The sequence below is a fragment of the Aptenodytes forsteri genome, unplaced genomic scaffold (genome assembly GCF_000699145.1).
Source record: "Aptenodytes forsteri isolate BGI_AS27 unplaced genomic scaffold, ASM69914v1 Scaffold72, whole genome shotgun sequence".
NCBI classification, from domain to species: domain Eukaryota; kingdom Metazoa; phylum Chordata; class Aves; order Sphenisciformes; family Spheniscidae; genus Aptenodytes; species Aptenodytes forsteri.
The window spans coordinates 33402-52979 of record NW_008796193.1 but is presented as its reverse complement, the minus strand read 5'-3'; the positions used below and the strand labels follow the sequence as shown (position 1 = coordinate 52979).

Below are 19578 nucleotides of genomic sequence, written 5' to 3'. Positions count from 1 at the left end.
GCGCGCGGCACTGGGATGCGTCTGCTGACGCTTTCCAGAGTCGTTTCTTGCAAATAAGGCCACTGTTAATGTGTTTTCTTGCTCGTAACCAACGTCTTGAGTACCGTTTCTTGGAAACAAGTCATAAGGTGGCTTGTGTGCTCAGGTTCCAGAGAAGAATGGGAAAAGGGAGACAGTTTCCCTTTGCATTGTCCCCTATGGACATTTAACCCCCTTGCTGAAACAAGGTGGGGAGGACTAGGGAGGGCAGACGGATGGCAGGCAGTATTGGTGAAAATACTGTGTTTTCCCAGTTTTGCAGATTACAGAAATGGAGGATGAAATAAAGGACGTGACTAAATTTGGGTACATTTAGGCCCACCTTTGGAATGGGCCAAGAGTTACATATGCGGGTACTTAAACCTTTAGCTCACCAGGATGCTAATGGGCGCTCTTACACACAGTATATACTGAAGGATTAACAAAAAAATTTGCAAATACTTCAGGCTTTGCATAAATTTGACACTTAAAGACTAGATGCTCTTAAGATCTCAGGGCTAGTGTGTAGTTGCCTCCTATCAGTTTCAGTGTTGCTGATGACTGCCTTCGGCTTCCCAAAGCTTCCTGAAACCAGTATCAGCTTTCCCTTAAAATATGAAGCGGGCCAGTACGATTGGGGTGGCCCCGTTGTGGGAAAAAAATCTTGCAAATGTGACTTGAGTACATTTTGAAGGCTTAAAAACCCAATGGGATACAGAAAGAATCCATTTCCATTTTAAAAACTCAGGAATTTAAAGCAAATTTCACAACTTAGGATGCACCATTTTGACTCATCCATTTTCTGATGCTTAGGTTTGACAACATTGCTACCTATTCTGCTCATGGTGACTCGTACCTAATCCAGCAGCACATTAGCCAAAGTTCAGTCCTGTTGTACGTTTTATTGGGGGCTCTTCTCCATTAGTCTTTATTCTCTAATATTTCTTTAAATGCTATTTGTTTCATAAAACATGTTGCACATATTTTTTTATAATAGACTAGTTCAGTTGGAAGGGACCTACAATCATCATCCAGTACAACTGCCTGACCACTTCAGGGCTGACCAAAAGTTAAACAATGTTATTAAGGGCATTATCCAAATGCCTCTTAAACACTGACAGGCTTGGGGCATCGACCACCTCTCCAGGAAGCCTGTTCCAATGTTTGAGCACCCTCTGGGTAAAGAAATGCTTCCTCATGTCGAGTTTGATCCTCCCCAATGCAGCTTTGAGCCATTCCCACACACCCTATCGCTGGATCCCAGGGAGAAGAGCTCAGCACCTCCCTCTCCATGTCCCCTCCTCAGGAAGCTGTGGAGAGCAACGAGGTCACCTCTCAGCCACCTCCTCTCCAAACTAGACAAATGCAGAGTCCTCAGCTGCTCCTCATAGGACATGCCTTCCAGCCCCTTCACCAGCTTTGTTGCCCTCCTCTGGACGCGTTCAAGCACCTTAACATCCTTAAATGGTAGGGCCCAGAACTGCACACAGTACTCCAGGTATTTTAATGTCAATCTTTACAAATTTTCACCTGCCCTCATGTCTCCAAGTTTTCCCTGCCAGCTGGGCAACCTTATGAAATACTAAATGTGTATCTAAAATACTGTTTATCATCTGCAAGAAAGAAATGATACAGGTTGGCTGCTTTAACTCACTGATATTTGTCTGCAAAGACATTTCAGATACTCCGATGAAAAAAATGCAAAAATTGGCAAAATATACAATATTACTATATATGTAATTTTTGTTATATCAATCTGTCATACTGACATTTTAAATATACTCTGATGATAGTTTGTTATATCAGGGCACTTTTTATAACGTGTCAAGTTTTCTGTAAATAATGGTGAAGAAATGTCCAAATTAAACATCGGTATACTTTTGTTAGGATCATTTCTTCTGTATCTAGATTTTTTTTTTAAGAAAATAATGAAGAAATTAAAAAGGAATAGAATATACATTAATGTGTTATATCTAGCATATACTGAGAAAGGAAAGAAAAATTTTCATCATTGCATCCAGTCTTGTAGAATTGATTGCTTTAACCGGGGTGATTACCTAGGGGGAAAAAAAATCATTCTTGCAGTTGGAATTGTTCTGTACCGGATTTGTTGTCACAATGACAAGGTTGTGTGGACTGATGTTAGACTATTAAATGGAAGCAGCTAATTTTTTTCATGCAACAAAATTCAATCCTGTGCTCAATGGAGTAGGGGAGTATTTTAGCATTGATTTCATTCTGCATAATGCTGCAACTTGTTTTGAAATTTATCTGCCTATTAGCTTTTAGTTTAGAAAGGATCAAATAGAAACAAGGTTGAATTTTTCAGGCTCAGCAGAAGGATTTTTTTCAATGGCAGTTTTGTGCTTAAGGCCCTTAGCTCTCTGAAAAATCTAATCCGCGTGCTGGGATCCCACATATCAAAGTTTACAAATAGCAGCAGAATAGACATTAAACATCAGTGCAGTGATTTCAGATCATATAAAGAACTGCCAGACCCATTTTGTAAACAAGGAAAAGTGAAACACAAACACATTAAGACACTTGACCAACACCAAGAAGCAAAAGCTGAATGCTACTTATTTGAATGTGCTTGAACTGCAAGTATTAGCATCAGAGCTGAAAGAGCAATCCTGATGTCCAGACCCCTGGTGTTCTGCTCTACACTCAAAGCAACATGCCTCATGATGTACTGATTCTTGACTTTGCAATCTGGAAAAGGATTTTCATCTCTAGACACACTAGGGATCTCAGAGTGTACGTCTATGAGAACACTGACAAATCTCTCCAGGGTACATTGTGCCTTTTCCTCACCTTGTTACCTCAGCTGATCGCAGTGGTGAAACTATGTACTTCCCTCTTCTTCATCTATCACCTTGTCTGCTGGAAGTTACACTGAAAAAATGTTCAGAAATTTGGCAGCAATAGCAGAAACAGCATTTAAAGGACTGTATTCTTCAATGGTGGGGAGAAAAAATGCCGCTACATTACCAAAACCAGGGAGAGTTGAGAGGATACAAACAGCAAAGAAGATTCACAGTATTTCAAAGGCAGCATAGGGAAGAGAGCACTAGAAAATAGACATGCTGATTCCACAACTGAGGGAAGCACAGGGTATGTTACCACAGCAGGCACTGATTTCCTGTGGATGCTGAGCTCAAGCTAATTGCATGCTCCAGAAGACTTCTATTTATCTAGAGTCTGATTTAAAACCTGCTGAAAGCAATGGGAATCTACCTACTGATATGAAATACAGTTTGCCTCAAGCCTTCATTCCTTTTGAATGCTTTTAAGTATTGTTTCTTCCCCTTGTTATTCTGCACAGCTAATTATTTGTACTTTTGTACAAATGATGAAGTTTGTATTCCTATACTTTTAATTACTTTATATGAGACCAAACACACCTCACACCCAGCTGGTTTTTGACCCTTATGCATATTGAGCACAAGTGGTACTTCTTTGACCTTGCTTTTATAAAAACAGATGTGTATTGTATAAATAAAGCAAAAATTAAACTGTATAAAAGCCTTTAAACTCTCATTCTTCTGGGGAAATGAAGGGGAAAGACAGGCTTGCATAAGGCACCTGCTAGTCCCAAGAGACTGTCTTAAATATACACCAATAATGTTTTGATGGGTGTGGTGGGTTGACCTTGGCTGGCTGCCAGGTGCGCACCAAGCCACTCTTTCACTCCGCCTCCTCAACTGGACAGGGTGGAGGGGGGAAATATGATGAAAGGTTCGGTGGTAAGGACAGGGAGATCACTCACCAATTACCATCATTGGTAAAACATACTCGACTCAGGGAAATTAATTTAATTTATTACCAATCTAAATCAGAGCAAGATAATGAGAAATAAGAACAAATCTTAAAACACCTTCCCCCCACCCCTCCCTTCTTCCCTGGGCTCAACTTCACTCCCAACTTCTCTACCTCCTCCCCCCAGGCAGCACAGGGGTATGGGGTATGGGAGTTGCGGTCAGTTCATCATGTTGTCTCTGCCGCTCCTTCCTCCTCACACTCCCCCTGCTCCAGCATGGGGTCCCTCCCACAGGAGATGGTCCTCCACAAACTTCTCCAACATGGGTCCTTCCCACAGGCTGCAGTTCTTCACGAACTGTCCCAGCATGGGTCCTCCACGGGGTGTGCAGTCATTCAGGAATAGACTGCTCCAGTGTGGGTCCCCTGCGGGGCCACAGGTCCTGCCAGAAAACCTGCTCCAGTGTGGGCTCCTCTCCACGGGGCCACAGGTCCTGCCAGCAGCCTGCTCCAGCACGGGCTTTCCACAGGGTGACAGCTTAGTGTGGAATGGAATGGAATGGAATGGAATAGAATGGAATATTTTCAGTTGGAAGGGACCTACTGTTGTAGAAAAAGTTAGCTGAAACTTGGAGCTAGCAGCTTAAACATTAATAGCTAGAGTAGACAAAGCCTATAGATAGTGGTACATGAACTGTAACAACCATATTACAACATGCCAAATAGCTAACTACAGAATCGGCCGAAACTGACCTAAGGGGACGTACTATTGTATAAGAAGATGACCACTTAGTAACGGAACAGCAAACAAATCAAACCAATAAAAAAGCAAGAAGACCCCAGACCTTAATATTACTATTGGTCCAAACTATCACAGGAGGGGTGGGGAACTTAGACTGTAAGGGTATAATTGCCCAGGGATTTCTTTGTTCAGGGTCCCTCTTCGGAGGCACCCAGCTTGAGCTGTAGCACTATTAATAAAAAGTACTTTCATAAAGGAATCTATCCTTCAGCTTATGCAGAAACCTAGAGTCGAACCCTGTTACAGTGGCTGGCATGCGTAATTTCCGTAACACCTACAATGATCATCTAGTCTAACTGTCCAAAGCTTCCTTCAGGGTGTATGCACCTGCTCTGGCATGGGGTTCTCCACAGGCTGCAGGTGGATATCTGCTCACAGAATAGCCCAGGTTGGAAGGGACCTCAAAAGGTCAACCAGTCCAACCTTTCTTGGGAAAGGGAGCCTAGATGACATTATCTAGCATCCTGTCCAATTGCATCTTGAAAACCTCCACTGATGGGGACTCTACCACATCCCTGGGGAGGCTGTTACAGTGAATGACTGTTCTCACTGTAAAAAAACGTCTTTCTTGCATTGAGATGAAAACTCTCCTGATGCAACTTGTACCCGTTGCCCCTTGTCTTCTCCATGTGGCTCCTTGTGAAGAGAGAGCCTCCATCCTCCCTGTTAAAACAAGAACAGCCCAAATAGATAAGTGATCTGAATTTTACCAATGCAGGAGTGGACTGGAAGATTCTATCCCAGAGGTAAGGAAGAAAGGTGATAGGAATTGTTCCTCAGCTATTGTTTATATAACGTTAAAAGCATCCCTACATCTGTATTACATCATTAAAAGTATTCCTAAATCAATATAACACACCATAAGTATCAAACTTTGTGACCACTTTGAAGTACTTTGAAATGATGTAGTATTTTCTGTCCTTTTTTTAAACACAGAAAGAAAAATAATTGCTAATGCTTGTGGGTAGGCTCACTTCCTGTCTAAGAACTTCCAAATATTTTATAACACTTTGTGAAGTGGTTTTCTTTATGTCATTCAAAGCAGAGTAAAGTAACAAGTTGAACATTTGCATTTTCATTTTCTGTCCTCGACCTTTTAGATTAGCCTGTAAAATCAGAAATGAAAAATAGGATAAACATTGCAAATGTTGGCTGGGATTCTCATCACTCCTGTTAGAGGGGACTTTCCTTTTTTTCCTCTCATATCCTCACCCTGCCTACTCTCACTCCCTCAGTGTCTTAGCAACAAAATTCACTGGCCCGCTGTAGCTAACTTGTCTCCTACCCCCTCAAATCAATTAGTTCATCTATTTAAATCACGCATCAAAGAAGCCTGCCCCCTTTGAGCACACAGCTCACTTAGGGCTCAATCCTACAGTCTTCAATTTTTAAGGCAGCAAGAATTTGCAATTGACTCAAATCATATCAGGATCAGACCTTGCGTGTTCTAATTTCTTTACAAAAGCTGTGACATGATGAAGAGGATACTGATGCCTATCACCATTTTCCTTCATCTTCTTTTTTCTTTAATTGAAGAACACGACATCATAGGGAAAAATCTTTAAATAATGCAGAAAATAACTAAAACATCTCCCCATTCACAACTGCTGCTTATTCATTATCTGTTCCAGAAATACATCTTCTGCAATGCCAGCAAGCGTGCATTTGCAAAAATTGGATTTGTATAATACAGATAAATCCTCAAAATCATTCCTTGGAAGATTCATATGAGACTCTGAAATAATTTTTATAATGCTTGAACCTTCAATTTATTTCTTAATTTATTGTCTAGTGGAATTGGTAAAAAAAGAAGGTAGATGTTTTGTGCAAGTCATCTGAGTTTTTAAGTCTCTTTAACTATTGATTATTAATTATAATTAGCAATAAATAGATTATCAACACTAATAATCTTTTGTCTGAGGGGGAGTGTTTGACCACTACTGCCACTTGCTCAGACGTTACGTGAACCTCAACCACTGCTTCTCTCGTGATGTCCAGTGCTCTCATCTTTTTTTCTTCATCCTTTTTTCTTACTTCTTGCCTTATAATTAGGGAAATTATTTGGAACAGGAACCACCAGCTTTTGTCCTTGGATTTCTACAGTGCTAATTATGAAGGGATCCTGCTCCATAGCTTAAGACTGTAGATGCTAACGTGATGAAATTCATGACAGGGAAGATCTCACTGTTCAGATACACCAACTACCTACAACTCACATGGTCTCAGAGCTGACACCTCTACTCTCATGAAAACCATTTCTCGAAAAGCAAATACCAATTTACTAGTGAAGCGTAAAAAAGTAACCAAACTATCCACTATTAATCCTTGAGAGAATGTGGCTTGTTTCACATCCTGAATCAACCCAGGTGCCTCAGTGGCTGGTCAAAAGCAATCCATCAAGGGATTTATCTTTGTTAAGATAGTAAGAGAGTGAAAGGCAGGACATACAAAAATCAGTTCAGCTATTTTCCCTAACTATGGCTGTTTAGGAATCTCAGTTTGGGGCTGTTTACTCCAGCTATTAGGAACTTCCCTGCCTCAGACTGAGGACAAACCTCAGCCACAGCAGCTCAGCACTGAAGCCTGTTTTCTGGCTTTTTATTTCTTCCAACTCCGGCACCCTTATCCAAGCCTCTCCATAGCTTCAGTTTACAACTTCTCTGGAAAAAAAAAACATGGGCAGAAAATTGGTGAGGTTGAGTCCCAACACCTCGAGTCCATTATACTGCACAAATCTTCCATGTGAAATACTGGGAACTGTGGCATGTGAAGAGATTCCAAGATCAATTTTTAGCTCAGAACCACCTATTTTACCTAGAGTATTGCAGTAATACATGGCATTAGTTTCTGAGATTTATGTTGGCTTCATAACTTCATGCAAATTTATATTACTTTACACGTGTATACAAAAATGGGGTCCCTGCTCCAAAGCAGCACAAGGGACAACAGTGGTAAACAGAAGCAGCAGTAAAAGCACTTAGAGAACACAGTCTGCCACAGAACAAGAGAATAGTAGCAAGCAGGCTAGAGAACACAGGTAAACCAAAGGGGAACACCACACTATCCCCCCCCCCCCCCTCCCGCCCCCAACATTTTTGCTATTAAAACACCCAATTTTTAAAATAGATGGGGGTCTGGTACTGGAGTCTGCATTCATTCCAAATTCCCATTTACTTCACTAGGAAGTAAAAGCATTTAAAAAGATTACTAAAGCTATTATTATCAGGGAAAAATGAGCAGAAGGCTGCAGTGCACTGGTTCTAATGTCATCTTGGAGTGCTGAAGAGTTTTTATGACTGACCTGATTTCCTGGATCATTTGTTTCCACTGATCAGCGAAAGCAGAAAAAAAGGGCCAAACTGCATCTCTGGGGAGTTTCAGCTTCTCACACTGCCTGCGACAGGGTCTGATCCGCATTACATTACATTGATCACTCAGTGTAATTTGTGTAGGAAAAAGAAAATCCCACTGATAAACATTTGCTGCCTCAGTTACAAAAGGTTTGCTTAAATATCATCATTAGACAAGCAGGGCAGGGCAGAGAAGGTATATACTGGCAAAAGTTCTTTGGAGACTGGCCTGGTATCAGAATTCAGGAATTTAAGCCTTTTCTTCCTTCTTGACAAGAACTCAAGGGAAGGTAGAGGGAATGTTAGCCTGTCACATTCCCTTCTACAGGCCTAAATCTCTTTCGTCACACAGAACATTTTGCATTTTTCTTCTTTGCTTTAATTTTTGTGCCTGGTTTCTCAGTAGGTTTTCTGTATTTGTTTCAGACTATGCATGTCATTTCCAAAGGTAGCAAGTGATATTTTTATTGTAGCTTTAGTTTTAGCTCAGCTGAGTGCACAAGAGAAGACTGTGTGATTCCTCATCATGACACTTAATAAATGGGAAAGTTCTGGACAATATTTGATATAAATGCATCAGCAACTGAATGAGAACACACCTCAGTTTCTTTAAAATAAAAAAGCAGGAGTAGAACTATTTACAAATAAGTAGGAGTTACCCCTTTGAAGCCTTGAATAGACAAAAATTCCAAATTAGCTTTATTTTCAGATCTGTTTGCCTGCCTTCCTCCCAGCTGCCACTCCAGTCTCAGGCCCCATTCCTTCTCCAGACAAACCCTTCTGGTTGCCTACCCTTTTTCATTCTCAGTGACCCCTGGTGAGAGGTCCTCCTCTGCCAGGACACATTCTTTCATTTTTCAGCCCTCTCAAGAGTGCGCTCTCTGACTTAAGAACTTAATGCAGACACTTAAAACCACGCTCATGTGTGACAGCTCATCCAGTCCCCAGGCCATGGGAGGTCACTAAAGAAGCAGGATCAGGTCATTGTAGTGGCAAGCTATATGCCACATTTGTAAGGGTAACTCAACTCTGGTCGGTTCAAAACCCCTACCTCAAAGCAAGGATCTGCAGCACTTGGCTTAGTGTGGAGACACCTTTATCTAAGCAGTTCTTAAAAGCAATACAGAGACTCCTCCACCTCCCAGATGGCCTTTCCTAGTGAAGCACTCTGTAGTCATACATTTTACTGAAATCTGTCCTAAACTTTCTGTATTGCTCTTTAAATAGATTACTTTGTAGACTTCTCTCTCAGCTGACCTAGTGGATTATTTGCTATGATGGCTCTTCTAACACCTTTTTCACACTGAAAGACTATTATTATTATGAGCTACATCTGTACCATCCTATTTGCTCAGTGCTGGACCCAGAGCACGACACCCCAATGGCTCACACTGTCTGCTTATTACCTCATACTCTTGCTAGCTTTCTAGGCACAAATATTCATACATGAGGGGGACCACTTGCCCGTTAGTCTGCAACTGTAGATGCAACTGGCTCAAGACATTCAATTCTATGACCATAAACCCTAACTCAGGCAGATCTACCACATGCCATGTAAATATGGCCACGCTGTCTTGAATTCAGCTGTCTTTCCTGTTCCCCCAAACTCCTACCATTTTCATTGCTCTCCTCTGCATTCTGTCTATTTTTATTTTTCACCTCCTTTTCAGAGCCCCAAGCCAGACACTGGCAAGCTTGATCAGTGCTGAGTAGAGGTTAAGTACTTCCAGTGCCTTCCATATAACATTTCTGTAATACATTCCAGAATAAATGCCCTGTTCTCATCAGCCTCACACTACTGACTGATGAGTGGTCCCCTATATTCGCTAAGACTATGGTACTGCTGCTTGTACATTTGTAACACACAGCAGTTTATGTTTGCAGAATCAGATTTTCCTACTGACTGTCTAGACCTTGAGCTTAACGTTCATTCTAATGTGCTGAGCCTTCAGCCCAGCATGACCATCAGAGCTAGTAAACCCCAGGGTAAATGCTTGGGCATACAGGCGAAAGATCATGAATTTACACTGCGGATCCCTTAGGACAGATCCTGGAAGAGATCTACCAAAGTGTTGAGATATAACTGTTATCTTCATAACTTAAAACACAGTGCTTAGTACATTACAGGAGCCGAAGGACAATAAATACCTGGCTGAGGAAAGACTGAGAGTCTATTCATCTCTGTAAAGTGCTCTGATATTCTTGGCTAGAACATCCATAGAAAGACAAACGGTCACTTTCCTCAATCCAACATTTTTATTTGCATTCTGGTTTTCTTTTCCATAGTTACAAGTGCTATGTATAGTAGCAGAAATAAAAAAGAAAAACCTGAAGAAAAAAATGTCTTTTCTGAACTCCAGACAGAGTCACATCACTCAGAGCATCTAATAGAAAACAGCATGGTAGTAATAATGGCTACAGCATGCCTTTGTGTCAAAAAAGTTTTAAATCAAAATCGTGAACTCATTCAACAGTCTCTTAGTGCATATTCAATAATTTTAATGAAATGCTGAGCAACTCTTGGACAGATCTCAGGAGGAAGCCTGCTGCTCTTTTTGCACTCCTAACAACCTTTGACATAATGAGGTGTGACAACTTGATTTAAAATGTAGTTGCAGGAAGAAGGGCAGGAACGCTCTGCTCTGCCTTGTGGGTGTTGTAGTCTTTCTGCTGCCTATCTGCCTAGGCAGCAATAGGAAGCTGGACTCTAAGTCCCATAGCTCCCACTAGAGCCTACCGCACAGGCTCAGAGACCGTATGCTAGGAGGGGGTGACTACATTGTGCCTATTGTATGTTTTTTCTTTTTTTCCCCTGGCATTTTGTACATTTCACGGGAGGTTTAAATCGGGAGTGAAAAGCATGGCAGATGAGCAAGAAATTATGTGCAAACTCGAGAGCATCAAGGAGATCAGGTATGTTTGCTTTGTGCCGCATCAGTTACATGAAGCAGCTTTTTCCTCGGGGGAGCGGAGGAGTTGCATCGATCTGGAAGTAGCTATTGTGCTACTGAGGGAAAGAAAACCACCGCTGGGCTTTATGATAAGAGCGGAAAATACATTTTTCTAAGTAGGGAAGGAGCATCTGCTGCTGGGAGTCGCTGCTGGAATGCGCAGTGAAGGGCGGCAATGGTCGTGCATTTCCAGAGGTTTAGCCCTGAGTGGTAACACAAGAAGGAAGAGTGCGCGGGTGGGAAGGACGCAGCAGCCCCACGCGGCTGGGGGAGTGGTGTCGGGCTGCGGGTGGTTTTTTTTAAGCCCTTTGACTTATTATTTCTTATTCCTGAGGCTCTGTGTCATAGATGTGTTCTTTTGCCGCACTCACTCCCCGGCGAGAGCCTTGACGGGTTGGGAAAGGAAGGGGATGGCACGAAAAGCAGAGTATGACACCGAAAGCGGAGGACGGACGTGCCCCCGAGAACGGCACGGATAAACGTCCGAGCAGGGCACGGCTATCCGGGCACGGCCGGGCAGGGCAGCGCGGCGGGCACCGGGCGGAGACCAGCGGGAGGACGTGGGGCTGCTCAGCTGGCAGGGCGGCCGGCTCTCCCGGGCGGTCGGGGTCGGGGGGGTTCAGGTTCAGCTTTGCGCTGGGGCTGTGGCCTGCGGGGGAGTGTGGAATTTGTGCGCGTCTTATGAGAGGGGAGCAGCTGAGCCTGCGAAGCAGCCAGCGCTTAGCTGGCTTCTTTCTGCCCTGCCTTCCCGCTTGCCCGAAGGCGGAGAGGCGGCTAAGGCGGGCGAGGAAACCCCACGGAGGTATCCCTACCTGCAGTTTCTGGCCATCGCCCCGAAGCGGCGAGCAGGGCGGCGAGTGCCGGCGTGGCTGGGTGTTATGGGGCGCGGTGGATGGGGACTCACTGGCGCGAGGCTTTTTCTGCCGTGCCCTCCAGGACCTGCCGCAAGGCAAGCAGCTGGCTCTCTCTGCGGTTCCGTGCAACGCGGTACACCGGGAATTTGTATACAGCATCCTTCGCACGGTGAATCACAGGATGCGCTGAAAGAGGGGGCTCATAAACAACAAGGCACGGCACCGTGTGTGCCCACATCGGGGGTGTGTCTTTTTCTTAGCTTTAGGTAGGGCATTTTCACTCCTTGGCTTAGGGCATTGATTTTCAGGATAAGGCCTGAGCTGTCTATATTTAGCAGGAATTCATGCATCCAAAAGCCAAAACAACTTACAAAGAAAGTGAGGGTAGTGATTTTGGATGTAGCTGGGAGGTGCAAGGCATGCTAACAGTGGGTAACCCCAGAGTGATGAGAAGTGTTTTGGGACACAACATGTGGAGAGGGGCTATCGGGGAGAGAGGAGAGAGGGCAGGGGACAAAGGCACTGCCACCAGCAGTGCGTGCAGGTGGTCACAGAGACTGCTGGCTGGTAACAGCACCTCTAAGAAGCACATTTTACCCATGGAAGAGGTGACTTAGGCAGCAGTGTATGGGCCTCGGCCTTCTTCACACAATATCACAAAGATGAACAAAGATCAAGCAAAAATATTTGTGTGTCTAGCATTCCAAAACTATTTGTAGAAAGAGATGGGACAACACATACTTTGCAGAGTAAGAACAATGCTTTTCTACTCAACTGTTAGGCCCTGTTTTAAAACGCAGATCTAAATATGGCCTACTACAGTTTGTGGTCCAATTATTGTAACAATTTAAATATCTCATTAAATTATCTTTTCAGAGAGAGTGGTATCCTGTATTTGGAAATTTATGGTGCATTCAGTTTTCTGATAATAGATTCGAAGGTGATATATGAACTGTAATTAAGATATTTTTGCTATTAGTTGGTGGCATAAGGTACTGTAAAGGTGACATTACTAGTTTTAATGTACAATGAAGTATCAAGAAAGTTACATGAATATATTTAAATTTTAAAAAAATCATCAAAAAGTCAATCCTACTTGCAACATTGATGTCAATTTTGCGTTGCCTTTAACAAAATCTGATCAAATAAACCTATTTTTTCATCCCCAAATCTTTTAAAAGGAGCTTGCATTCTATGAATAATTTCCTTCAAAATAAGTATGAGAATTTATGTTTACAGACACACCTTTGATAGACTTTGCAGGCTTTATTTTAATCTGCATTCCATGTATTATTCTACAGGCAGAGAGGAAAAAAGCCCTTACAATCAAAATAGAAGAAATTGCCGATTCCTGTAGTTGATCTCTATCGCTTATTAAATGCAGCTCAGCTGGGTTTTTGAAGGGATTCTGGAATCTGATTTTGAAGACCTGTGTCTATACCCATATCTATATGTATAGATACATACATATAATTTGTAGTCAGTGGACTACTGCTGTCAGTAAACATATGTATATGCCCACAATCCAAACATATCTGCCCATGCTTATTTATATGCATTAATTAGTTCCACAGAAATAACCCCAGTCATAAAATTAAGCAAATACCTAAAGACTGGACCTCAGGGTTCTGACTGGGAGGAGATAAAAGAGAATGAGAGTGAACTTATTGATGACAGATGCTAGTTTCACTGCTTAATGCCCTATTGGGATGCACTCAGTGATTACTGTCATCAATGCAGTGTAAGAACTTAAATAGAAGGGAAAAGAATATGAGGGCAGAAGTCATTAGGCAGTCTAGAAATCACACTTATGGTTTCTGTTTTAAAACATTACTGCCTGTTGCCTGACGCTAACAGGAAGTGTTCTAATTTGTGTGCACTTTTTCTTTCCTAATATCAAAAGCTAATCATTTGTACTGAAACAATCCCCTGCAACTCATTTGTTGTAGCAATTTGGCAAAGCATGGCAGCCAGTGACTAGTAACAATGAGGAAACTGATCTATTTTCATTGTCTTAGGTGAAGACAATGGCATAAATACAATAGAGGAAATGGAGGAAACTGGGGACAAACACTCCAAATTTCAGTAATCAAAGTTGCCATTACTAAATAAACGTTTTAGGTAAATGGGAACAATGAGACTTGATGAAAACAGGTAGATGGTTAGATGGTACTTTTTAGTGGGATATTGCCACATTTAAAATGGAAGGCAGAGAGGATCTCTTTTACTGGTTTAAGCCCAATATTTACATTCAGACTAGTATATGCCATTGTATAGTAAATGACAGAACACCTCCAATGACATTAAAGATTACAATGTTGTAGCTACATACTTGAATTCTATCTATATCCAGGCTTCTTCTGCACTTCATTCATAAAACTTTTACTAGTTGACTTATTCCATTAGCTATTTTTTACTCTAATGGTGATACACGGACTTTTCAGAACTGGAATGACTGTGTATCTTTTAAAATAAATGTATGCTCACAGGTATACAATTAATATTTACTATATTAAACATACTATATGAAACAAGGTGAACTGTATGTTGAGCTACAGTACGGACATAATAATCATACTTACCAAGTGAGTTTTATCAAATTTGGTTTTAAATATGTCTTCCACAATATCTGTAAATGTCTCTGAGTGACCTCTGACATGACCTTATTTGTCATTGGCTTTTTCTGTATCTATCTTTGGTCTGGTATTTCTATTCTTAACAGTCATGGGTTGCCATCACTGGGAATAGTAATCTGTTATCTCCTATGACTTATTTATACAAAGAACTTTACTGTTAAGATTATTTCTGAAGTAACAATGCAAGGCAGAATTTTGTCTTATTTTGTTCTAAGGAAACAAGCAGTAGTCCCTCTGACCTTCAATTTTTTAATTGTTCCATTTTAAATCTCCTTCATTCATATTATCCCTACCAGGCAGCCCATCTCTGAATACATATTGGAGAAGTTATTTATGATACCGTTTTTATCTCTTGCAGCTTTATAAACTCCTGAAGTGAGAGAGGGAGGAACCCTGGTCACGTTACTAGCTATAGTACTTGGAATAGATAGCCATAATTAGTTGTCCCAGGGACTGACTCTGCTTTCTGCCATGCTCTTCAGCAAATGGTAGAAGCCCATTGTGCCAATGATGTCTCATGCACTCAGGAAAAGGTTACCAAAACTAGGTGCAGAAGCAGATACTGAACTCACAAAGACTGATTTGGAAACAGAAACGAGGGGACTGAGAGGAGGATTCACAGGCACAATGTCAGAGCCTCCCCAAGAGGGATGGTGACAGAGGGTAAGCTTCAGTCAAATGAAAGCGAGAATAAAATCTATACAGGCACCTGCCATATACTTTAAAGAAGAGTCCTCTGGCTAGCTTTAAAATTTCTTTGGGAATTTTGGTTGAAGTGGGAGAAAAGAGTAACTCTGTTAAAGCCCAGGATATAGATATTCTCCTATTCTTACAAGTATGATATAGAATAACACTAATAAACCATCCATTCCTCAGTGCTGTCAGAGCCGTTTCAGAAAGAGCGCTTGGGGACTGGGTATGGAAACAGTTTGTAAAGGGAACAAATGCCCCACAGAGGTTTAGGAATCCCCTTTCCTAGAAATAGGATCAGCTCCCTCCAGGGGGCTCAGTGCCTTCTGTTTCCATTAAAAACATCAGAGCTGTGTTGCTTGCTTCAATGGGAGCAAGTCTGGGCCTAGTGGGAAGGGAAGTCACACACCCTGTTCTAGGATTGGGGTGAAATCCCTGTTCTGGGATTTCATTGCTAATCTGATAGGCAGCTTCCTGTAATCTACAGACTGCATTCTATAGTCAGCTTTGCTGCTTATGGTGAATTTGAATCAAACTTACCCCACTTTGCATTGGGATAGGAATAGGATATTTAAATATCAATGCAAACCTCTTCTTCCCCAGCCCCCTCTTACATCACGCCTGTAGGAAGTCTACTGTGTTATTCAGTAGTGCACGTGGAAACCAATATGGATCTGTTTGTACCAGGTGTTAGGTGACTAAAAAGGAATGCTACATTCTTGTTTGTTTCACACAAGGTAAAGCAGGGAGTCCTGGAACTCCTGATTACATGCCTGAAATGTTACATTGCAGCCTCTTGTTAGAAACATTTCAGTGTTGTTTACACTTTGGTTACCCAGTATCATATTCTAACTTCTAGTACAGGAAAAATAATTAAAGGCCTCTTCATTAACTAAATTGCAGGAACAAGAACAGTTTGTTCTGTTCAACAGCTTGGACAAGTGCTGAATCACAACAGCAGTACGCTGTTCTGCTGGTTAAAACTGTCTGATGACTGAAACTCACACTCTTTGATTATTAGCTTTGAAGACAGAGATAAGGACTGAGAATCTAAACATTTTTGCTATGGAATTACGGATTGGCACAAATGAAAAAAAAAATCAGACTGCAGGATACGGGCAGAAACATTTACAAATATGTGACAGGTACTAGATCTTAGCAAAGAACCAAGAGAATGCAGAGTTACTTGCAAGTGGGATGTTGATGGCCAGTGTCATTTGGGTTTTTACTCTTCTGATATGTCATTGCTCTGGAATTTTCTTTAACCTGAAGTTGAAGTTAGTATTTTAGCAGTTCAAATTACTGTCCATATAGTTTTAGTCAGTGTATATGACACTATAATCACCTCCAATTCATTTTACATTTCTCAGAATCCTGTGCTAAACCTCCCAGATTTTCTAGATTTCTGTATTTTGGAACTCAGCAAAAGAGCTGGGATTAGAATTCAGTTCTCTCATTGCACCTCATCCTTTCTCAGACACGTTTAGTCTCACCCTTGTCTATTACTGCTACTACCTTCTTCCATCTATTCACATATAAAGTGACACCTCGCAAAAATATGTTGCAGTGACTTACTGTTGTCTCTCTATATTTTTAATTATCACTGGGATCCAGGAATAAGACTTTGCAGATGGAAAAAATAAAGGCACGACTGAAAGCAGAATTTGAAGCCCTGGAGTCTGAGGAGAGGCACCTGAAAGAGTACAAACAGGAAATGGACCTGCTGCTGCAAGAGAAAATGGCCCATGTGGAGGAGCTGCGACTGATCCATGCTGATATTAATGTGGTATGCAACAGTCCAGCTGAAGACAACTGTGAAGACACAGTTGTATATGAATCATTACACAGGTTGTGGAATTGTACAGATCAGTGAACTATCACTGGTTCAATAATCTGGACTTTACAACACCACCCCAGGATCCTTAAAGCGTGCAAAGTAAATTTACCTCAGGATAATTGTTTTTTCCTGTCTGTGTTGGGCAGGATATTTTGTAATGTTGGCATAGTAAGCATTTGCACCAAGAGGATAGATAACCAAGCCCGCTGTGGCTACAACTTTACCCGTAGCCACAGTAACATCACTCTGGTAGTCCCATAGAAAACTGTTCTTCCTGTTAGTCTTTTCTCATTTAGCACCTGGAAACAGAGAAACTTTGGCAGCCAGGTGGGACTTCTGATTGGAGGTTTTTGGAAGAAAAGAGATTTTGGGAAATCTATGATACTTGTTAAGTTCTTACTAAAAGCTGACCTTCATCACTGGGTGGAACCACCAAACATTAAGAAGCACCAGCCTGAAGGGAATTAATACAAGTATGAGAAAAACAGTTTATAAACAAGGAAGATTAGCCAATTAGAGGGGCTAAATGGGGAATATATTTTTAAACCTGCAATTTTTATGTCATGTTAGGGCACTTACATGACCGTACAGTGGTTTCTAGCTCTGAAGGTATCTGTGCTTTGCACCATAAGAAAAAAGCTCCCACACTGTAAGCAAGTACAGGCTACGTACTAGATGTGCAGAGTGCATTTATTTATCACTTGAAATGTCTGTTCCCCTACCCAGCTGCATAACCTCAGTCTCTGTTTCATCCTCCCCTCTTTTTCCTGTCAGATTGTCTTTCTCTCTGCTGCTTTTCCCATTTACTGCAGTAAGAGAAGCAGGAACCTTTCTTTAGCTTGTTTGTTAACTTCTAACCATTGGTGTTCAGGTATCTTAGAAACAGAAAATTAGTTTATTCTACTTTAATTTCCTTTTTAATGTCCCTTGAGAGTTTTCCATAGCTCCTCACTTGCTGACTTATCTGCAGCCCATCTACCTGCTTTTTCTCTTGTTCAGAAAATCATATAGGTTGAGGGCACCTTTTTTAATGAAAATGCACCTCTTATGTCACTTTCAGTTGCTTCTTCCTTGCCCGGTTTTCATCCTCCCAGTATCTTAACTCTGTTTTTACTATTGCATTGTCTCCAATCTGTTCCAGCTTGAGTGAGAAAAATCTCTTCTTTCTGATACAGTCTCTTGCTCAATCAGGGAGCTATTAAAGGAACAGTTCTTTAAAATCATGCCCATTCTCCTGTTTCAGATGGAGAATACTATCAAGCAGTCTGAGAATGATCTCAACAAGCTCTTGGAATCTACTCGTCGCCTGCATGAGGAGTACAAACCCCTGAAGGAGCATGTAGATGCTTTGCGGATGACTCTGGGATTGCAGAGGCTGCCAGACCTATGTGAGGAGGAAGAGAAACTGTCCCTTGAGTAAGTCTCCAAAGCAAACTTTATCTGGCTTTATACTTTCTCTCGATTCTACTGGTTATTTTGTCATTTTACTTTTATTGGTAGGTGGAAAAAAGAACGTAAGAGGTAAGCATGAAAAACAAAAGTTAACAAAAAAGGGATGTGGGAGCACATGTATTTTATAACATTTAGTGTGAATTTGTTGGAAGTTAAATTTAGATTATTCCAAGCTGCAAACTCTACATATGACATGCAAAAATTCAAGGGTTGTTGATTGTCTAGATTTTTATACCGTATGCTGCTTTTCCTAGCAAGACTTTTTTTTTCCTGAAAATAATTTTTTTGCTTGTTTAGCAAGCCAGAGGTAGGAGGCAATACAAGAAAGGGATGCAAACCAAGTATTCTTCAGTTGGTTTGTGCTACTTCTAGTCAGAATTTTACTTTTTGCTGCATGCATGTGGCAGTAGCATTTAGCCACCTATGACTGTCAACAAGTAAGTTTACCCTAGATGTAGAATAGATTTGGATAATAAATTACAGTTTCATTTTTAGGTATAACCTAGGTGGGGAGGGTGACAGAATAGCTACTATTCAAAGAACAGTGTCCTTTGTTTAACAGATCAGTTTTAAATGCAAGTGATGTTTTAAGAAACTTACATTTCTCTTAATGCCCAGCATGTTTGGCATCACTGACACACAGTTTTCAAGATTTCTTTTGCATTTCTTCAGAAACGCTGTTTTCCATTCCAAGCACCTTGACATTACAAAGAATGTATTAATCTATTGCATACAAAAGTTATTCATTTTAACAGAATAAAATATAAAAACTAAGTTTGGCAGAGGTGCCTCTAAAGCTGTTGAAGATTAAATATATATGTTGTCTATTTTCCATCCTATTAGATTTATATCCAGTTGTACATCAAGATACCTTAGAAGCTGACAATCTGGAATCTGGCTGAAGTGTACAAATGTAGAGGAAAATACCACCAATTCTATTTGTGAACTAGTCCAAGTGGTGTCTAAGTGTAGGCAATTTGACTCTAGTGGAGCAACATGATAGGGATATGTGACCCATTATATTTTAACACAAAATATCGTTTACAAACTAATGGAATATTCCAGAAGGTGGTTATATTTTTTATTTGTTTTTCTTTTGTCTAGCTACTTTGAAAAGCAGAAAGCGGAATGGCAGACAGAACCACAGGAGCCTCCTATCCCAGAGTCTCTGGCTGCAGCTGCAGCGGCTGCCCAACAGCTGCAAGGTGCTAGGAAACCAGAAAACAGAC

At 41.3% G+C, this 19578-nt stretch overlaps 1 protein-coding gene across 1 annotated transcript in view; it reads left to right on the top strand.

Annotated features, from left to right (window-relative positions):
• The first annotated feature begins 10670 nt into the window (after positions 1–10670).
• Positions 10671–19578, top strand: part of ZC4H2 (zinc finger C4H2-type containing) — an 11073-nt gene continuing 2165 nt past the window's right edge. Inside the window, exons 1-4 of the mRNA XM_009287981.1 lie at positions 10671–10842; positions 16675–16846; positions 18141–18313; positions 19454–19554. Coding sequence (XP_009286256.1) covers positions 10790–10842; positions 16675–16846; positions 18141–18313; positions 19454–19554 — 499 coding nt within the window. The 5' untranslated portion in view covers positions 10671–10789. The remainder of the gene's footprint in view (positions 10843–16674; positions 16847–18140; positions 18314–19453; positions 19555–19578) is intronic.